The sequence below is a fragment of the Notolepis coatsorum genome, assembly GCF_963971535.1.
Source record: "Notolepis coatsorum genome assembly, chromosome: 4".
Lineage (NCBI taxonomy): Eukaryota > Metazoa > Chordata > Actinopteri > Aulopiformes > Paralepididae > Notolepis > Notolepis coatsorum.
In genome coordinates, this window is record NC_140168.1 from 162,375,732 (window position 1) to 162,398,882 (window position 23,151).

Sequence of the window (23,151 nt, forward strand, 5' to 3'; positions counted from 1 at the left end):
GGAGCTGATATCGTCACCTTTTTGCGTTGTGTTAAACTTCTATGCCCCGAGGGAGTTTCGAACCCTGGCCTCCCACGCCGCGGGCAACAGCACAGACCAGAGGTGAATTCACTTCTTTGTAACGTGTCTATGTGTCTTGAGGATGAGAGTGAGTTTAACCCATAGCACCGCTACTCACCCCAGTCACTTCACAACATCTGAAGTCCTTCGTGACTGCGCTTCACGGTACCATCCGTTACATATATATATACTGTATATGCTTTATGTTGAGAGTCACAGTCAACTAGTGACACTTGTTATTATGACATCCTGTTCTCTCTGTCAATTGTAGGATATAAAGGTTTAAGCATATGTTTATTGTATATATCTGTTTTAAATCTAAGCATATGTTACTGTATGTGTCTATAATGATATGTATACTGGGCTGCACAGTCAGAGGCCTCTGTGCTGTGCAGGAATGTGGCCTTGGAGACAGCTCCGACCAGAGGAGCCTGCAGAGTTAACCCTTGCAGTTAGGAGCAGAGGAAAGAATCACTGCCTTACAGTTATGAGGCAGTTATATGCTATTATACACTTTAAAAATACAAAATACATATGATGATCAATCAGTGTTTAAGTATATGAGTATTGAATTGTACATATATGCTGCATCTGCTTTCTGTAGAAATTGGATCATTGCAGACATGCATAAGTGCTTAGTGACGTGATGGGGCAGCACAAAGAAATCTATTACTCTCTCAGTTACAGTAACGACTAGAAAGGGAGGAGTTCATCTTTATGTGTTATGCGTTGATTGGCTGGTGGAGTAGACAGGAGCCAGGAATGTGGCAAACATGACGTAATAGGGGCTTTCCACAGCCACAAGTAATCTGTTACTTCTCCAGTACAAGTAACGACTAGAAAGGGAGGAGTTCATCTTTACTGAGTGTGTTTATGTGTTGTGTGTTGATTGGATGGTAGAAATGACATCACTGTATTGACCAATAATAAAGAGGTCTTGATATGACGCTACGGACCTGTGTATAAAAAGGTCAGCTCGCTGGATCCCAGTCAGATTTTCACTTTTTGACTTCAGACACCAGGCGTATAGGCTATGCTATGATAGAGAAGAGATGTTTTTTGTTTTATACTCACTTTTACTGAATTGGATATTTCCAATGAAGTCTCTTTTGTAACTTGCTTTTTTCTAATTAAAACAACCTTTTTATATAATACCTATTGAATTCGTGGACTGCTTTCTATCGCAATGTATCACGACGCTGGCCTCGCCCTGCTCTCGTCTGAAGGTAACGGTATATCTATAACTGGGAGTTATGCAGATTGAATCAATTGCTGGTTACTGCTTTTCAGCTAAAGTTATATAAAGGATATATATATATATGGCACTGTTTGTTGTTTGCGGGTTCCGGTATCTCTGTGTTCGACGGGCTCCATCGGGTTTGTGGGAAACTGAGAATCTAGTCACTGCAGGACCGGACGATCGGTACCACGGACTGATGGGCCTGTCAAATTGATAAGGGGTACTGGGGCTTGCAAATAATGATCAAGTGTTAGTACGCTAATATTACACTATTGGCAGTAGTAAAACTTATTAAAAGAGAAGTAATATCATCGGACTTTGTTAGATTTGTCATGGGGCAGAAACACGGCAGAAACGCTGCGTGGATCCATTTCATTTATTATGTATAGATCTTAGGTGTAATGGGTACAGATGTCAGTTTTTTAGCATTACAGGCCTTTCCTCACAAATGAGGATAGTGGTGACGGTGATAGTGGTGACGGTGAAGTAATTATCATCAGGCTTTCAAATGAGTAGCATTACAGGCCTTTTGTAAAATGATAATAATGATGATAATAATGATGATAATATTATTGTTATTATAGGCAATAAGAGTTCTCCCAGACATACATTCGGTTTATTACAAACAAAGAAGAGGTTAACAACTCTTCTATGCTTATATTTCATATCAACTGGATATAACTAACTAGTGACTATGAAGTAAGCTTGATAGAAATAGTAATTGACCCGAGAACTTAGTGAGTTTAGCACCTCGCTGGGGGATATCGGGCGGCCACAGGGGTCTATCTCGAGTAGGTGATCTGAGATAGATAAGAGACATCCCATCGGCTTTCAACACCTTACCTACTCTTACTAGTTACGCTGCTGGCCAGTATGACTTACTACTATAGGGTCTTTATACCTGCATCACTGTACATATTAATAATATTATTGTTGTTATTATTCATTCTACAACTCTGTACATACATCTGATAAGCACTATTACTCCCTAATACTAATTTATATATTTTATATCCAGTTTAATCACCTGTGCATTGTATATTACTATTGCACTTTACTGTTACATTTGTACTCTGGTTAGATGCCAAACTTCTTTTCATTGAAGTTCATGCTGTATAATGACAATACATTTTAATGTAATCAGTCGCAAATTGCTTTCGTGTTGCCTGTGCATTCTGTGTGCACACGGTCCTGTGCATGCCCTTATAAGGAGTTGGTGGGGTGTCTATGTACGTATGCAAATTCAGGTGTAGGAGAATGTGCGTTCAATTTAAGAATAAGTGGCATTCTCCATTCATGGGAGCGCAGCTGAGAACATGTTGGCTGTTTAAGAACAAAATTTCACACGTTCATGAATCCGGCTGGGATCTTTCTTAGGTTTGTTCTTATGAAGTTCGTAAGAAGATATTTAAGAAGACACTTAAATATAGAAGATTTTTATATATACATTTTGACTGAGGCTGGAACATAGAGATAGAATGTACTTCCGGAACCAGAGGGGGAGGGGCAAATCTGAAATGCGATGACATCACTGCATTGTCTCAGATGGTTGAATTGGTCTGAGCTATTTCTGTACCTACATTAAACCAAGGTTATTATAGTTAACTAAAACTAGGTATGAACAAATATTTTAATTAATAAATTGAAATTAAAATGAGTCAAAAACGAACTGCAACAATATTGTGTATCGTTTATTGAGACTGAGAAAACGAACACTGAAACTAATAAAAACTATACTAAAATTATAATAATCCTTTCTGCCTTTACCTCCCCTTCCCCCATGCTGTTATGACACCTGCATTTATTATTATATTTTTTTTTATCCTCTTTTTCTCCACCTGATTTTTCTATTTTTCTCCCCATCCCAATAGTCATTATGCCAATTCCCCCCCTCCCCTACCTGGTTGATGTGCGCATGTTCCTCCTACTGGTCGGTACAAGGGAACCCTGAAGTCCACCACATGCTTCCTCCGACACATGTGGAGACAGCCAGTGGCTCTCTTTTCACCTGGCAGCGAGGACTCTCATTGGTGAAGCGTAACGCGTGGGAGGTCACGCTGCCTTCACCATTTCCTGCCTTTCGCTGAGCAGGCGCCCAGACCTGACCTGTAGGCGTCGCTGTCCACAACGCCAGATTACCACCCACGACTTCCCTCCCCCTAACTCAGCCAAACGAGTTAGCATGACGACCGGCCCAAGCCGCAGGGCAATGCTGACTCCGGGTTTTCGAGACTGCAGTCTCTTGCATTGGTGACGAGCGCAATCTCCGCTCGCCACCCGACCGCCACCTGCATTTCTAAAGGAACACTTGACATGCGAGTTGATATTAGGATTTTAGGACATTTTGCTTGAATGACCCTTTAAAAGAGACTGAATTCACTCAAATTGAATCCCAGTTGCTTCATAAATGGATATATCTGTATTGGCTGACTCAGCTATCTGTATTGGCCCCAGAAGTCCAAAACAGAGCATCCCTGTAAAGAAGTGGGTTTGAGATCATTCATACCCGTGGACCGGCAGACACAGGATCTTCCTCATGCTGGAGAAGATTTTGTCGACTACCTCTGGATCTCTGTTGGAGCCAAATTCTGTGGCGATGATAGACTGGTTGATTTCTGCCATGAAAGAATAATAACCGTTAAGTTAGTCATGTGACTTCATGATAGACCAGGGGACAGTTTCCACAGTCATGTGACTTCATGATAGACCAGGGGACAGTTTCCACAGTCATGTGACTTCATGATAGACCAGGGGACAGTTTCCACAGTCATGTGACTTCATGATAGACCAGGGGACATTTTCCACAGTCATGTGACTTCATGATGGGCTGGGGACAGTTTCCACAGTGACACCAGAGTCATGTGACTTCATGATGGGCTGGGGACAGTTTCCGCAGTGACATCACAGAGTCATGTGACTTCATGATAGGCCAGGGGACCGTTTCCACAGTCATGTGACTTCATGATGGGCTGGGGACAGTTTCCACAGTGACACCAGAGTCATGTGACTTCATGATGGGCTGGGGACAGTTTCCACAGTGACATCACAGAAGTCATGTGACTTCATGATAGGCCGGGGACAGTTTCCACAGTGACAGTGACACTACAAATACGTTCTATTGATGTGGTATAATAAAATCCCACAGAACAGTCTATTTCATTCAATGCCTTCAAATTAGGAGTTGGTTGATAGATAACCAAAGATGTGAACTGAACACTGATGTGTATACTATGTGGGGATTGAACTGTGTATATTGCTGTGTATACCGGTATAAGGGTTAAATTATGTATGTTATTGCTAATGTGTTTGTACTTGCGTTTTAATCTTTTTGTACTAGGTACTAGCCCATTATTTCTGGCAGGGGGGCTGTCAATGTAAACTAGCCTTTTGGCTACATTTACATTATATTTGATAAAATGTTCCTTAATGTACGTTGTTCCTCTCTAACAAATACATTTAAACTGAAACTGAAACCTGCAATGATTGCAAATGTATTGCAAAAAATAAACAAAAACATATTCCACAGTGACCTCTAGTCAAAGGAACCCAAAGGGAGTGACAGAGTGACATTACAACTCTGGCATAATCTTCCTGGACTTTTACTTTTTAAATCGACATTGAAAGAATGAATGACTTTATTTGACAATATGAAAATAACATGTGACAGAAAGCACAGTCAGGAGATACTGCCAAGCAGGGACCGAAACTAAAGCCTGCCGCCCGCCAGGGGCGGGCAGTTTTTACCTTTGGCGCTTGACACTTAGAGGGCTGCCCGCCGTGTGGCATGTAGATCATAACGATACTCTTGTGCGAGTACAGATTATAGCCGCTCTCGTCTTTTTTGTCTCCGCCGCAAGATCGTTAAAAAACTACAAGTCCCACATTGCACTCAAGTCAACGGTCCAATCACAGTAGAGTGACGTGACTGGTTTCATGAGAAAGAAAGCAAATGACCAATCAGAAGCTCTCATTTGGCTTGTTTACTTCCTGAAACGCCACCATTGCGATATGCGGGCAGTCTGCTCTAGTCTATATCGGACCTCCATGAGCTACCGTTACTGTTTAAACAATGACCCAGTCAACTATTCACTTTTAGTTTAATACATGACGAGGCATTGTCTAACGGTATCTAGCTGGCTAGCTACTGATATCTGCTGATATCAACAAATGCTCCAGCAATAGTCGACTCGAGTGCATAATACCTCCGTTCCCTCGTTAGCTAGCTCACGTTAGATCCATCTGTCCCAGTAAACTAAATTGTCTTAACGTTATCTACCGGGCTAGCAGTAGCTACAGATAGCTCCTGATATCAATGTCTTATAACATTGATTGAATGCGTATTCTAGCTGAGGGCATGTTGAATGTGATTTGACAAAAGAACCGTAACGTTATAAATAGGGTCCAGCTGCATCACCGGAGAATCCTTGCATGCTGAATGTAGGGTCTAGCTGAATATAGGGTCTAGCTGCAGGGCCGGAGAATCCTTGCTGGAGCTGGAGGCTACTCAAGTATACACACAGACAGTGGAGCTGTTTGCAGATAGCAAGCATTTTGTCACGTGACTAAGTTTTCCCCGACCTGCGCGAGCTGCTGCACTAAAAGAAGTACACTCCCCTGACTAAAAGTATAATGGAGCTCTATGGAGAAACCAGGACACTCCCCTGACTAAAAGTATAATGGAGCTCTATGGAGAAACCAGGACACTCCCCTGACTAACAGTATAATGGAGCTCTATGGAAAAACCATGACACTCCCCCGACTAAAAGTATAATGGAGCTCTATGGAGAAACCAGGATACTCCCCTGACTAAAAGTATAATGGGGCTCTATGGAGAAACCATGACACTCCCCTGACTAAAAGTTGTTTCAAACTAAAACAGCTGGATGTTATTTAGCCAAATCAGCATGGCTGTGAGTGTGAGTCTTTCATCTTTTACATTATCTAGCTTTGGCATGGATTGATTGTTTAGATCACTAGCATGGCTAACAAATGCAAATATATTATAGTCTGCCCATTGTTCTGACCAGGATAATTTTGCCCCCTTGATGCGCACGCACACCAAGTCTGACGTGGACAGCAAACGGGTCTATAAAATGAATCATATCGCAATTGAAATATCTTGAGACAAAAATCACAATATGATTCCTCCCGAAATCGTTCATCCCTAATTCTAACATTATGCAAATATAAATATATATATATGTGAATATATGTCCAGTAACAGTGTGCAACAGTAATGTAGACACCTACATCTCTGTCTAACAAACCACCAGCAAAGCTAGGAGGACTAGAACATATCCAAGCAATGGAATGGAATGTTGAAACATCAGTAAGGTTATTGATGGGTGTGTCTGCAGCGACGTGGACAGGTGTGTCTCCAAAACTTGTTTACATTGCATTATAATGACATAAGCACTTCGTTGCTATAAACTTTATGGAATGTAAACTTCACCTTTCTGGTCCGACACCTGGAGAGGCTGTCCGTTGCAGAAGGCTCCTTTGCCCCTCCTGGCTGTGTACATTTTGTCTTCAATGCAGCTGTAGACCACACCAAACTCTAGCTGTTGAGTTAAAAGAAATATATATATATATATATATAAATTTGACAGATTTTTTTGAAGACTGCAGAGAACTGTGTGTATGTTTGAAATACCAACTTATTGATATGATAGTGAGTTTTGCAATATTCTGAATCAACTGTATATTTGTACATTATAATTTTTTTTTTTACGTTTAGTACTGCATCTTATTCTTATGACTTGTTTTTATCATGTCTAATTTTTCTTTTATTATTTGTATTAATGCACAATCTAGGCGGGCATGGCCACCTACATTTCACTACATGTCTTGTGTATGTGACAATGTGACAAAACTCTTCCAAGTTTCTTTCAAGTTCAAAACTCTTCCAAGTTTCTTTATTAGTAGTCATACAAAAATACAGAATATTTTTATATGAAATGCTTCTTTCTGTTTTGCTCCAGAGATTGTGCTAGATAAAAATAGATAAGTGTAAAATAAGTATAAAATAGAAGTAAAGTACGTAAACAAAATTGTTCAGAGTAGAAAAAGTAACTGAGTTACAATGCAATATACAGTACAATGCAGAAATGGGATGAGGTACAATTTACAGTAAGGTGTAATGAGGTATGAGTTGTAGTGCAAATTCTTTACCAATAAATATAAAGTGTGTTAAGTGTCTAAAGTGGGTGCTGCAGTGAGTTGTTTGTTTAAAGTGTGTGTGTGTGTGCGCGCTGTGAGTGTATTTGATGGTTTGTTACATAGTGTTATTGTCATTTAGCATCCTGATGGCCTGGGGATAGAAGCTCCTTCTGAGTCTCTGTGCTTGCCATGAGACTCCGGTATCGCTTGCCTGACCGCAGCAGTTCAAAGAGGCAGTTGTTTGGGTGGCTGGAGTCTTTGATTATTCTCTTAGCCTTACCCATGCAACGCTTGTTGTAAATGTCTTGGAGAGTGGGAAGCCCACCTCCAATTGTGCGTTCGGCTGAACGGGCCACTCTCTGTAGTCCGCTACGGTCTTGTGCTGTGCTATTCCCAAACCAGGAGGTGATATTGCCAGTCAGGATGCTCTCTATTGTGCATGAGTAGAAGTTCTTAAGGATCTTCTGACTCACTTCGAACTTCCTTAGGCGCCTAAGGAAGTAGAGGCGTTGCCGTGCCTTCTTGATAACACTGTCAATGTGTGTGGGCCATGTCAAGTCCTCGGATATGTGGACTCCGAGGTACTTAAAACTGTTCACTCTCTCAACCGGTGCCCCGTCGATGCTGAGGGGGCTGTAGTCCCTGACCCCTGACCTCCTAAAGTCCAGTCATCTCTTTTGTTTTGCTGACGTTCAGGGAGAGGCAGTTCTCCTGACACCACCGCGACAGATTCTTTACCTCTTCCAGGTAGGCCCTCTCATCGTTTGCAGAGATCAGGCCCACCACTACTGTGTCATCAGCAAATTTGATGATTGTGTTGTTGTTCCACTGTGCCACAGTCGTGTGTGTACAGCGAGTAGAGGAGGGGACTCAGAACACAGCCCTGGGGGGCCCCTATGTTGAGGGTGATGGATGAGGAGGTGCAGTTGCCTGCTCTGAATGAATGAATGAATGAATGAAAACTTTATTTAACAGATTGCAGAATGGGTACAATACAGTACGGCTCAATACACACAATTTAAAGGATAACTCCACTATTTTGGGAAATTAGCTTATTTAACATCTTCCCTGGAGTTAGACAAGAAGATGCATACCTTTTTTGTCTCTGTGCGTGCATTTTAGCTTTGGGAATAGATGCTCCGTTAGCATAGCTTAGCTTCATCACTGGAAGTGAGGCAGGACAGTAGCCTTACAGTGCCTTACAGTGTATTGCAAGGTCTGACATTGACCAAACTTGATATGCATGACCTTGGTGGGCTCTAGGTCAACTCCTGAAAAGGGGGTCAATGTCAGACTTTGCAATCAAAAGTTAGGGGGCTAATAACCCTTGCCATAATTTCAGTGCGCCCCTAACTTTTGATTGCAAGGTCTGACATTGACCCCCTTTTCAGGAGTTGACCTAGAGCCCACCAAGGTCATGCATATCAAGTTTGGTCTCTCTCTCTCTCTCTCTCTCTCTCTCTCTCTCTCTCTCTCTCTCTCTCTCTCTCTCTCTCTCTCTCTCTCTCTCTCTCTCTCTCTCTCTCTCTCTCTCTCTCTCTCTCTCTCTCTCTCTCTCTCTCTCTCTCTCTCTCTCTCTCTCTCTCTCTCTCTCTCTCTCTCTCTCTCTCTCTCTCTCTCTCTCTCTCTCTCTCTCTCTTCTCTCTCTCTCTCTCTCTCTCTCTCTCTACCTCCAATGTCCAGCCCCACCCCACCTACCCACCCTCCAATGTACAGTTTCTATGTCAAATGTATGTCAGTATTCCAAAGTACAGTGCCCCCCCCCCCACCTCCAAGTACAGCCCCACCCCACCTACCCAACCTCCTCCAATTGCACAGTTTCTATGTCAAATGTATGTCAGTATTCCAATGTACAGTGTGTCCCCCCCCCCCCCACCTCCAATGTACAGCCCCACCCCACCTACCCAACCTCCTCCAATGCACAGTTTCTATGTCAAATGTATATACACTCTTTTTCTGGATTTTTTTTAGCATCACAAACAGTACTGTATTTGAAAATCTGGTATGTCATAAATGTATAGATGTAGCAGTACTGTCTATCTGTATGTCGTGTGTGTCATATGATGAATTGAAAATGGGGGACCCTGGTGGAAACAAGATGAAAGTGGGCGGAGCCAGGCCATAACAGCCTGAAATCTTGAAGCTGGAAAATGATGGTTTTGGAGTACTTGATTAGAAATCTAAAACAATGCATTTTTGGAAAAAAAACGTACAGATGTCTTCAATAGACTTAACAGGAATTGTGTAAAGTTGCCCAAATAGTGCTAGGAATAGCAGTACATAGCCCCTTTAAACTTCAGCCCTGATCATTACACCACATATTCATTTATAATTCACCCTTTAAATGCCAGCGTGTGTGATGGCATATATTTGCAATATATCAAATGCAAAGTAGATTTTTCTGGGGGGGATTATTACAGGCTAGCATGTGTCAATGATTAGCAACAACACTGATTTGATTTTTAGTTTTTTGTAATGGTCCCGCCTCCACCAATCACATGCGGCTCCCTTTGTGTGTGTGTGTGAGCAAGAGAGAGAGAGATAGTTCTCCAACTTGTGTGAGTTGCAGTGATCTCCTGGTTGTTCCCCACCTAGGTTATCTAACTATTGCACCGCTGCAACTAGAAACACTGGCCTGGCCTGCTTCTAGTTTAGTGGCCAGACTGCATAAAAAAAAATTTGGAAATCATAAAAAATATATATATATCTGGCGACCCCCACTTTGGGAACCACTGCATTAGTCGATATAGTCTGAGGCTAGACAGTTAGTTGGATATACATCTGCTCTCCATGGATCCACGTCACAGAGTCGTCTGTCGTGACTTTAGGTGATAAAGGATGTATAACATTAAACAGTCACCCTCTAGCGTAAATCTCATCTCGATTTGATCATACCTTTTTATTGACCGCGAAGCCGATGGAAATGGCAACAAATGGATATCTGAGGGAAACGATGAGTAGAATGATGAATGTAGATAACTTGGCCAAAATACAATCATATGACATATTCTACCTAAACAGACAACGTATGACGTATCTCACGCCATACATACTGCACCTGTGTATACTTACTTACTCATAGTATATATTTAGATTATAGTGTATATTGTAACTATATATATTGTAATGCAAATAGAACTGATAGGGCATACAGACCCTCATCTGCACCTTGACTTATTTACACTGCCTACTTGCTAATATGCGCATGCTTAAAGTAATTATATTGTTATATTGTTTACACTGCCTATTTTTATTTTTACTTTTCTACTGTACTATAATTTTATGACCTGTATCATGTCTTCTACTATTACCATGTACCTGTACCATGTACCTCCCCCATGCTGCTATGATGCCTGAATTTCCCCAAGGGGATCAATAAAGGAATATCTTATCTTATTTTGTCTTATCTTAAGGTATAGCACTCATATCTTACAATACAAATTATAAGTAATCCTAAATAAATAAATAAACATTTATGAAGCCATACAAGTCGCACCCTCCTACCCCCTCTTTGAGGAGCTAACCAAGATGAGGAGCACGTTCAGCTATAGACTTATTCCCCCCCAATGCCAGTAGCCATCAGGCTCCACAACCATGGCCATGTACTGCTGCCAATAGTTGGAGAACTAATGGCTTGAGAACTGTTAGGACTCTCTGACTCTTAACTACTAACCACTGCACGGACTCTGGTGCAGCGTGCTACTATGTATGCTATTATCGATTGAATATATACTGCTATACTATTATTATGTTCTATTATTATTATTTCTAGTATCTTCTTTTTCCTGTGTGTACCCCCCCCCCCCCCCCCCCCCCCATGCTGCTATGATATCTGAATTTCCCCAACAGGATCAATAAAGGAACACTTGACTTGATTATTGACCACTCAGATTTTCAACTTCAAGGCAGAATCGTTATAAGCCAGAATCGCATCTAAAGCCATGGAAGAAGCCAGATGAGTTTAACCCTTTCACTGCCGCACTACCAAACGGTTAACCCTTTCACTGAGACAATACACAGAAGGTTAACCCTTTCACTGCAACACGACAGCAGGTTAACCCTTTCACTGCCACACTACAGAAGGTTAACCCTTTACTATCACACTACCCACGGTTCTGTAGTGTGGCAGTGAAAGGGTCAATAAACTACCCATGTACAAAGTTGGTGGTGCCGTCCACCGGGTCCACTATCCACGTGGGGTCGTCTGTCAGGACACACGCCTCCCCGGCAGCCACCGACTCCTCGCCTATGAAGCTTAAAAAAAAAAAAAAAAAAGGCACTCTGTAATCCAAAATATTAACAAAAGGCGTGGCCCCACCACCAAAACTTTAAATAAAGGATTTTTGAGGCATGTTAATGTCATTCCCAGCTCTTTTAAATGTTCAGAACGAGGGACCCCTACTCATAAGGGTAGAGGACCTTTTCAGCACAATGGATGATGCGTTTCATACTGGATACCCAGCTCCTCTTTAGTTAGCCAGTGAACTAGTGTAAAGTGAACTAGTCTAAAGTGAACTAGTGTAAAGTGAACTAGTGTAATAAAGTGAACTAGTGTAAAGTGAACTAGTGTAATAAAGTGAATTAGTGTAAAGTGAACGAGTGTAAAGTGAGCGAGTGTAAAGTGAACTAGTGTAATAAAGTGAACTAGTGTAAAGTGAACAAGTGTAAAGTGAATGAGTGTAAAGTGAATGAGTGTAAAGTGAACTAGTGTAAAGTGAACTAGTGTAAAGTGAACTAGTGTAAAGTGAACAAGTGTAAAGTGAACGAGTGTAAAGTGAACGAGTGTAAAGTGAATCGTCCAAAAAAAACGATTCAACACACTCACTGCTTTGGGTGCACTGTGAGTAGGTTTCTGCCTTTATTCAAGGGCCTGTACAGACTGAAGTGTGGCCCCATTCCTTCAGAGTACATAGACTTTTGATTTGCAGCACAATGGATGATGTGTTTCATACTGGATACCCAGCTCCTCTTTAGTTAGCCAGTGAACTAGTGTAAAGTGAACTAGTGTAAAGTGAACTAGTCTAAAGTGAACTAGTGTAAAGTTAACTAGTGTAATAAAGTAAACTAGTGTAAAGTGAACTAGTCTAAAGTGAACTAGTGTAATAAAGTGAATTAGTGTAAAGTGAACGAGTGTAAAGTGAACGAGTGTAAAGTGAACTAGTGTAAAGTGAACTAGTGTAAAGTGAACTAGTGTAATAAAGTGAACTAGTGTAAAGTGAACAAGTGTAAAGTGAACTAGTGTAAAGTGAACTAGTGTAAAGTGAACGAGTGTAAAGTGAACGAGTGTAAAGTGAACTAGTGTAAAGTGAACTAGTCTAAAGTGAACTAGTGTAATAAAGTGAATTAGTGTAAAGTGAACGAGTGTAAAGTGAACGAGTGTAAAGTGAACGAGTGTAAAGTGAACTAGTGTAAAGTGAACTAGTGTAATAAAGTGAACTAGTATGAAGTGAACAAGTGTAAAGTGAACTAGTGTAAAGTGAACTAGTGTAAAGTGAACTAGTGTAAACGTGAATCGTCAAAAAAAAAAACGATTCAACACACTCACTGCTTTGGGTGCACTGTGAGTAGGTTTCTGCCTTTATTCAAGGGCCTGTACAGACTGAAGTGTGGCCCCATTCCTTCAGAGTACATAGACTTTTGATTTGCATCTAATAATAATACATTTTATTTCTAACAAATCTCAAAGTGATACATGAAAGGAGATAAAGATAATAAAATTCCATTCCATTCCACAGCCAAAGGCCCGGTCACACCATGGTGTGGAGGTTCGTCTTGTGTTTGGATTTGAGTGTGTGAGTTTCCAGCGTGGAGGGAGCGGGTGGAGGTCAGGGGAGCGATGAGTTCCTTTAGATAGGAGGGGGCGTTGCTGTGGATGCACTGATGGGTGAGGAGGAGGGAGACCTTGTACTCTAAAGAATGGAGTATGGGTGTGATGCGTTTATATTTCCGCACTCTCATCAGGATCCTAGCAGCACAGTTCTGGATGTACTGGAGCTTCTGGATGCTCTTGCTAGGGGCCCTGATGAGAAGTGCGTTGCAGTAGTCAAGCCTTGAGGAGACAAGGCGTGAACACGTTTTTCAGACTCTGTGGGACGGAGTCTGAGGTGAGGTGTTTAATGTGGGAGTCAAAGGTCAGGTGGGGGTCCATTTTTACACCCAGGTTGGTGATCTACAACTCAAACATGCAATAATGTATGTGTGTACGACATGTATGTTATGTGAATGTATCTCAAATTTAAAACTAAAAATACATCCTCAATCAACTATTGATTCTGATCACACACACACACGCTTGTGGCCTACCTGTGTGTGGGGAACTTCTCTTTCACCGACTGGATGATGAGTTGCTCCACCTTCTGGTCAGTCTTGGTAACTAAATCCACAGACGAACTCTTGACCATGACCTTCATCTCATTCTGCACGGCATCCCGTACTATCTGCACACATGATCAGGCTGTGGTTACATCCTGTACTATCTGTACACATGGTCAGGCTGTGGTTACATCCTGTACTATCTGCACACATGACAGGCTGTGGCACTGGTTACATCATGTACCATCTGCACACGTGGTCAGGCTGTGGTTACATCATGTACTATCTGTACACATGGTCAGGCTGTGGTTACATCCTGTACTAACTGTACACATGTATCACTATGTCATTATGCTGTTTCCGGTTGGGTTTCCCAACGATGCTCTCCTCATATAGACCACATTAGGAAATGCCAGGGAGTCGACCCAGTAACAGTTGAATGGAGTTTTGCTATAAAATAATAATACAATGTGTATGAAAATAATAGTAAAAATAATAATAATAAAAATATTCCACATACTGGCAGGAACTTCACACGTCCTGCGACTCCCTCCGCTCACCAGCACCATGTGACCACGTATGTATATTATTTGTATATTATTACTTATTACCTTTTACTTCTTAGTGTAAAACTGTACTGTACTTTATTCTTATTACCTTTTTTTTTTTTTTTTTTTTTTTTTTTTTTTTAAATCATGTCTATTTACTATTTGTATTTTTGCACAATCTAGGCGGGCATGGCCACCTACATTTCACTACATGTCTGGTGTATGTACCGGTATGTGACAAATAAAACTCTTGAATCTTGAATCTATGTTACATACCACGATCTTATCCATTCCGCCACCTGAAAATCATCCAATTCAGGTGGCGAAGTGGCAGGTATTTTAACGTAGGAGTGAGCTTACACCAAGGGGCTACCATTGCCCAGGGTTTCAACTTCGTTAAAGATAAAATTAGAATACAATTGAAAATAATGTCTACTATGGCAAAACCCCATTCAACTCAGGCTGTCCCTGTGTCCACTCCCTGGACTGTCCTAACTCACTATATATATATATATATCAGTGGTTCCTTTCAGGTCCTAATAGGCAATGTAATTCATAAATAATTCTGAATTGTATGCATGCATAAAATCTCTTTATCTCTCATACACTCTCTGTTCGACTCACCAATCCAGCTTTTCTGGCCAAAGCCACTGCATGGTCCATGGCATCCTGCCAGAGGTCAGGCATGGTCCCTTGCTATGAGGAAGGTGCCCTTAGATGGACTCTGTGGGTGAAGATAATGTAGGTCAGATGAAGCCTGTAAGAATCTGTTTAAAGGAACACACCAAGTTTTCAAGTTTCAAGTTCAAGTTTGTTTATTATTTGTCACAATAAAATACATGTACTTTAAGAGAAATGTGCTTACCGTCTTCTCCAGAGTCAGACAAGAACATAGATACCAAGTTCCTCTCTGTGTGTTCATCAGTAAAAAGTGAAAGAAAATGTATGTTTGCAAACATTGGCTAAAGATTGATCCGTTCAGAGTTATGATGATGAGTAAAGATTAATCTGTTCAGAGTTATGATGATGAGTAAAGATTGATCTATGTTGCGAGTTATGATGAGTAAAGATTGATATGTTTCTGAGTTGATGATGAGTAAAGATTGACGTCTTCTTTAAGACCACTGACAACCTGGTTTGAACCCCAAGCATCAGTATCCTGGAGAAATTTAGAAGTAAATATAGTAGCACCACAGAGACTGCAGGACATAGTATACACCAAAATATCAATTAAGCAATGCGAACTGAAATTTGGCCCCATAATTACACATGCGATCCGGATATGGCGTGAAACACAAAACAAATATTCTAATCCACATAAATGGCATAATCATACTCCCTTATTCAATAACAATGCACTCCTGATTAGAAAACGACCTATAAGCAACAAACAGGGTATTTGTAGCTATGATGAAATAGAAAAAAAGTTTAATCTCACCGGTTCCACATATCTTTTTTACGCACAATTATTGTTATGTTTGAAGACTCACGGTGTTCCATTAAGGATACCAATTGCACACCACAGATACCACAAATTTTTCTATGAAAGAGAGACATCGAGAGGTTTTGTATCAGATTGTATCATCAATTACTAACGGCTTCGTATGAAACCCTCCACCTAGACTCTGTTTGGAGGAGGGATATACCAGACCTAGAAAAAGATTTTGATTGGTAAGAAGCCTGGGCAAATGTTCGACTTGCATCAAGGAACCCGGACCATCAACAAATCAATCTTAACTATATTCATAGGACATACTTGACTCCTATAAGACTGAACAGAATGGGTCTTAAACAAGACTCCAAATGCTCCTTATGTACAAATGGGGACGAGGGGACATTTATGCACATGTATTGGGACTGCCCACCAGTTAAGATATTCTGGGAAGAAGTGACCCAGCAATTATCAAATCTCTTAATTCTGAATATACCTGTACACCCCTCTATATTACTGCTGAATGATGTTTTTGAATATGCAGTACCTATGCAACAAACGAGATTGGTGGTTTTATCTGGTATTACAGTGGCTAAAAAACTGATAGCATCACGATGGTTTCAACCGGAAAAGATTTGCCGAAAGGTCTGGATTCGTACATATCTCGATGTGATTTATCTAGAAATATCTACAGCAAGAATTTTGGGTCTCAATGAATCCAAATTGACAATGTGGTTAGAAGTGGTGGAGAGAATAAAAGCTAGCATTTAATGGTAGTGTCTGGTTAGGAGCGAAGGATAATGGATGGATTATCCATGGGGGGGGGTCCAGGGCGGGGGGTGCGAGCAAGAGCATATGTGTGTAGGGGAATAGATAGCAGGTATTAGGGGTATATCTTGTATAAGACATTTATCCAAACGATGAGTTAACTGATGTACACTGTTTTACAATGCTTGTATATCTAATCGTGTGTTGTCATGTTTGTTTATGTGTTTGTTTAAAAAATAATAAAAAAATTAAATACAAAAAAAAAATATTGACGTCTTCTGAGTTATGATGAGTAAAGATTGACTGCTAGCCTTTAGTAGCCTAGCTTAAAACACCAGGAAAGGTGTTTTTGGCCAACAGCTAGGATTGTAGGTTTGTATCCGGTTTCATTAATTTGTGTAAGCTAGCCGGATAGCTTTCTACTGAACGCACAGAGATGATATTGGTATATAGGCTATATCTTCTGGTCTGACTCTGGAGAGGACGGTAAGTGCATTTCTCAAAAAGCCGTGTTTTTTAAAGCCTGTAATAATCTGTTTAAAGCCTGTAAGAGTCTCTGGGCACAATCAGAAATGTACCCGATGGACTACAAGCTTAATATCACCTACCTGATGATCTCATCCTCTCCTCTCTCAAATATCATGCGGTATTAGGGTGACCAGGTGTCCCCCTTTTGGTTGTACTGTCCCACCATTTGACCAAATGTCCCGCGTCCCTCATATTGAGAGGATGTCCCTCTTTTCGAAGCCAAAAAAAACATGCGTCTAAAAGCCCCTCCCTACAGACAGTAAACGTAGCAACCCGCCTCTTGTCCACACACATTGCTCTGATTGGTTATAGTACTTTAGCGTGCTGCTTGCCTGCTTGTGACGTGACTGAGACTGAGTCGTGACGCTACCTCATATCGCAAATCTGATTGGTCAAAAAAAACACAACAACATTACAAGCAAACTAGTTCAAGATGGAAAGCAGTAAAAAGAAACGGACCTGCAGTTACAACCAAGACTGGCAAACGACACATGACTGGGTGAGGCAGATGGCAGGCAATCCGCAGCAGGCTTTCTGTGTTTTGTGTCATAGTTCGTTTTCAATTGCGCATGGAGGAGAATACAACTTGAAGCGCCACAGTGGACGTGAGTCTCACTTGAAAGTGGCTCACCAAAAAGAAACATCCAGATCTATGGATACGTTTCTTTTTAAACCAAACAATGATAGCCAGACGGACAAGGTCACTGCAGCTGAGATAACAAGTGTCTATCACACAGTACAACACTCCCATTCATACAGGTCAGCCGACTGTGGTAACCTTTAACCTTTGATTTAAATCTATTCGGTGAAGACCATGGCAGTTATTCTAATATAGAAACACAATTTATTTGTATTATTATTTTTGTATCATACTACACTGTTTTCCCTAGTTCTGTGTTAACAGGGAATATCAAACACAAGACATTCCTGTCAAGTGATGACGTTTGAATATTTAAAACAGATGTTAGGTGGTATTTAATTTGTATTTATTTTGATTTAACCTTTAACCTTTGATTTAAATCTATTCAGTGAAGACCATGGCAGTTATTCTAATAACATTTTTTACATTATCTATTTGTCCCACTTTGTCCCACCAAAATCGTACTGTTGTCCCACTTTGTCCCACCAAAATCTTACTGTTGTCCCACTTTTGGACTTTTTGCATCTGGTCACCCTATGCGGTATCTGTCTCTAATCCATTCAATATCACCATTGTTACGCTCTATAGTCCTCCAGGTCCCCTAGAAGAACACTTCCCAGATGAGATGGACCTGCTTTTAAGCTCCTTCCCCCTAGTGCTAATGGGTGACTTCAACCTGCCTGACTCGACCCAGTGAGCCACAGTGGTCTCTCTCCTACAATCCTTTGACCCGACTCCCACCGTCATGCCTCCCACCCACAAAGCTGGCAGCTCCTTTGATATCATTATTCCCCCTGTGACCCCAGCATAAGGGCGACAGTGGCTCGGGAGGTAGAGCAGTCGTCTGGTAATCCGGAGGTTCCCGGTTCGATTCCCGCTCCTCCCGGGCAGCGTGTCGATGTGTCGTTGTGCAAGACACTTAACCCCTAATTGCTCCCGATGAGCAGGTTGGCACCTTGCATGGTTGCCTCCGCCGTCGGTGTGTGAATGTGCGAGTGAATGGGTAAAATGTGACGAACAAATTGTAAAGCCCTTTGGATAGGAGCGCTATATAAATGCAGCCATTTACCATTTATAATTAATATAACGGTTAACTCCCCTCAATATATCAGAACACTTCTTCATATCCTTCTCACCAACTCTTGCTAAACCCCAAACCATCCACTCCAACTCAAACTGTCTCATTCTGACTTTCTTCTCTCTTTCCTCTCTAAATCATGTGAATGTGCCATATCCAACCAGCTCACTGATTATTTATTACAGAACGACCTCCTAGACCCAGATCAGTCCGGCTTCTCCACAGAGACAGCCTTCATAGCAGTCACAGAGGCTCTTCACTTTGCATAGAAATCTAGTCTAATATGATGAGGCCTATTTCTCATGCATTTGCACAACAGCCATTTGCTCTTAGAATAAAAGGGTTGATATTTAATTTGAAATATGAAGGGGTTTAATATGTTTACGGTGTTTTCATTCATGTTTACATGTGTTTTTACCATTATTCTTAACCGTGTTCTTTGTGTGAGACAAAATACTGTAAACTTTGAGATTCTGAAAATCTCTCCAAACTCATTATTACTTTACTTTAGCCGTCAGTGGCGAGGCTTCCCGTTTGTTTACAGATTGTAGTTTTTCAGTCGGACAGGTAATTAAGTCAAATGTAATTTCCGCACTAGCGAGCTGTGAAAAAAACTGTAAATTGTCTTCGGCAAACATGTATCATTACCTAAGATAGTAGTGTGTCATATGTGCAGACAATTATACTGCTTCACCGTTTATTTCACCATGTCCCTGTAAGGCTATGGACTGTAGCTTAAGACGTGTTTAATTAAATAAACCGTTACAGTAAATTATTGAAATACTCACCAGCTGTATACTGTATGTCGGTAAAGTCGGGAATACTAAGATGTTTTTGAATGAGCTCTTTCCGTCAATAAGCCGCTTCCGTGTACAAGTTTCAAGCTAGCTAAAGTAAGCAATTATACGTCCGGTGTCAAATGGACTAGAGATTTCAAAATAAATGTCTCTGTCACAATTCCATTCCTCAAGCATGCTCTGAACCTGGAAGATCAGCCTTTTCAATTGATCCGGTTCCTGACAGGGAGCGGGCGAGCGAACTAGAGACGAAATCGCGCGCGACACTGTCCTGATATGAGGCGGCGCGTGTCCGAGTGTGTCTGTGTGTGTGTGTGACACTGTGTGTTACCTGGAAGCACACGTGGGGGGGCTGCGATTCTTGACCAATAAAAGGTGTTTAGGGGCGGGACTCGGCCGCGTAATCGCTCAACTAGAGACACAGCGAGCGAATATCTGAGGGGTGGACGACATCGCTGCTCAGTTCGCTGTCGCTCGCGGCAGGTCAGGATAGTCTGATTGAAACGAATACATTTTAATCATTTTCGCAATCACGCTCGCTCGCGTCGCTCCCTGTCAGGAAGGGGTTCGTGCGAATTTGCCTAAAACATTATATCTTCATTGGCTTCCTATTGTCATTCTGGGTGAGGTACAATATAAATAATGCACCATATGTTCTGAAACCTCGAAATGTGCTGTTTTATTCGGTATATGACATAGTAGCATACTAGCATTATTATTGTTAATATAAGATAAAGGCCCCATATTTCCTGGAGTCTGTACTACTCCTATGGTTGTGATTGTGAATCATGGACCCGTGAAGCCAACCCTGCAGAAGTCTCTGGACGGATGCTCCACCAGAATGCTGCGACGAGAACGAGCATGTAACCAACAAGCATCTGTACGGGGGCGTGTATGCTTTCCGCAACGCAGTTGTGTTTCCGGGTTCCCGTTTTGCGCTCTGATTGGCCGCTGCCGCGCGCTAGCACACGCCCCTCGCTACGCCCGCTAAACCCTTGCTATAAGTGACGCACGAACAGACTTTCACTTTCGTCTTGTTTACATCAGGTTGAACGCTGTTGCGTGCCAGAGCTCTCATATTTGCGAATGCATAAACTATATCTTAAATTATGGCTATGTGTCTAATATGGCCGTCGCTTATCAATGACTTGTTTGCAGTCAACATTGTCGAAACGGATTGTTTTTTTGTTTACATCGGTGTGAACGCTGTTGCGTGCCACCACCCACTTCAATGACAGAGCTCTCATATTTGCGAATGCATAAACTATATCTTAAATTATGGCTATAATTACATGCATAATTTACAATGAACAGTGGGGCTAATCGAAAGGACTGATTGCTGTTTAACTTGTCCTTGTCCGCTCCTTTCGATTAGCCCCACCGTTCATTGTAAACAATGATGCATGTAATTATATTAACGTTACTGTGCACTGTTGTTGTAGCCACCGGTTAATTCGCGATTTTTTATTGGTTTGTCATGACAAACCAATTACATAATCCAACATGTGTAAAGAAACAACATATTCCAGTTAACGGTATATTTTTTTAATGATTCGTTACGGCGAAATCAATACTTCCATTTGTATAAATTGCGTTAAGCTGACCTTAGTATTGCTGCCTGGCTGAGGGGCTTGTCACGGCTCATGCGCATGCGCGCGCTCGGCCAATCAGAGCAACGCGGAAACACAACTGTGTTGCGGAAAGCATACACGTGTACGGGGGGGCTACCAAGGCTGAGTGACAAGGTGGTGTGGGGTGCGTTGCTCATGGGACGGGGTTGCACGCCGTGCAACCGGCTCTATGAGCAGAAGCACGCGCAGTCGCGCACGCACATGCATGGATGTGCATGCGCGTGGACACAGGAATGCGCTGCACTCAACTGATGCACCAACTCGCTAAGTACCCACCTGGCCGGATTAACGACCGGGCCGTCCGGGCCGCGGCCCGTGGGCCTCTAGTGACGAGGGGCCTAATTTTTTTTTATTTTTTTTTAACTTTAATTTTTTATTTTTTTGGAGACCCCTCGTCACTAGAGGCCTTTTGGAGGCCCCTCGTCACAAGAGGACCCAAATTATTATTATAATTTTTTTAACTTTTATTTTTTATTTTTTTGGAGGCCCCTCGTTACTAGAGGCCTTTTGGAGGCCCCTCGTCACTAGAGGCCCCAAATTATTATTATTATTTTTTTTACTTTTATTTGAATTTTTTTTGAGGCCCCTCGTCACTAGAGGCCCCACGTTTAATTTTTTATTTTTTTTCTTATTTTGGAGATCGATGTCATACTGTGACACTGAAATGAAAACATATTTCATCAACTAAAATATTTAGTCAACAAAAATATTTCATCAACTAAAATATACAGTACGTCACACCCTGCCGTCTGCAAGTGGCTAATCTTGAGTATTTTTTCTCCTCTTCATAAGAGTTTGAGGTTTTCCGTTTGAGCTAAAAACAGCAATAAAAAGTCAAAACTTGCATCTCCACATCCCAGCCCCGACGCCTGAATACTTTTACCAATGGATTTCCAGTTCCGCGTTCGCGTTCTGCGCTCTGATTGGCCACTGACGTTTCTGGTAGCGCCAATCGTGTGACGCCTCTTTCTTTCACCGGTTAAGCTTAGGCACTCTTTCGAAGTTGGTTAAGGTTAGAGTTTGTCTTAGAGCAGGGCGATAGAACACCAGCCCTGATTCCATACTCTAACCTTAACCAACTTTGAAAGAGTCGCCTAAGAAACGTCAGTGGCCAATCAGATCGCAGAACGCGAACGCGGAACTGGAAATCCGTTGGTAAAATAATAGACACAGCCCCGACACGAATAAGGCAGATTGGGATCATTATTCATGACAGACAGCAGAGACCCGCCGGTGCTGATAGTGGATATCATCGAGCTCCCCCTAGTGACTAGAGGGCGTTATTTCTAAACCTAGCCGCATTTCTGGCAGACGCTCTCTGATTGGCACTGACTGACGCTCTCTGATTGGCCACTGACATGTTTGCCCAATCGCGTGACGAGCTGTGTCTTTGCCCATTTCCGCGTCGAACAGCCTGCAAACTACCTGGCGTTCTATCGCCATGCTCTAAGACAAACTCTAACCATAACCAACTTCGAAAGAGTGCCTAAGCTTAACCGTCGAAAGAACTTGCCGTCACGCTCTAAGACAAACTCTAACCTTAACCAACTTCGAAAGAGTGCCTAAGCTTAACCAGTGTAGAAACAGGCGTCGGCCAATCAGAGAGCGTCTTGCCAGAAATGCGGCTAGGTTTAGAAATAACACGACTAGGGGCCTCCACTACACACTAGTAAAAAAAATAAAAGAGATACGAAAAAAATATATATATAATCAGATCCTCATCCAGTGTTTACTTTCACAGCAGCTATAGTGACTACTAGTATCATCTCATCTCTTCTCTATCTATTTTTATAAAAAATTTTGTATTGCAAATAAAAATATGATTGATTGTTTGATAATGAGGGGTGAGAGACACGTTGAGTCTACCTGACGTCCAGGTCCAGGGGTCACTGTCAGGTCAGGTCAGGTGACCACTGATCGCGAGAATTGCACTTGCAAGTTGATCAAGTAGGCTAAGA

At 41.8% G+C, this 23,151-nt stretch overlaps 1 protein-coding gene across 1 annotated transcript in view; it reads right to left on the minus strand.

Moving 5' to 3' along the window:
• impa1 (inositol monophosphatase 1) overlaps positions 1 to 19,644 on the minus strand; it is a 30,375-nt gene extending 10,731 nt beyond the window's left edge. The window contains exons 1-7 of the mRNA XM_084313051.1: positions 19,554 to 19,644; positions 14,944 to 15,043; positions 13,763 to 13,896; positions 11,609 to 11,713; positions 10,355 to 10,400; positions 6,753 to 6,861; positions 3,807 to 3,915 (exon numbers count right to left, since the gene is read on the minus strand). Coding sequence (XP_084169177.1) covers positions 3,807 to 3,915; positions 6,753 to 6,861; positions 10,355 to 10,400; positions 11,609 to 11,713; positions 13,763 to 13,896; positions 14,944 to 15,006 — 566 coding nt within the window. The 5' untranslated portion in view covers positions 15,007 to 15,043; positions 19,554 to 19,644. The remainder of the gene's footprint in view (positions 1 to 3,806; positions 3,916 to 6,752; positions 6,862 to 10,354; positions 10,401 to 11,608; positions 11,714 to 13,762; positions 13,897 to 14,943; positions 15,044 to 19,553) is intronic.
• Between the last annotated feature and the right edge of the window lie 3,507 nt (positions 19,645 to 23,151).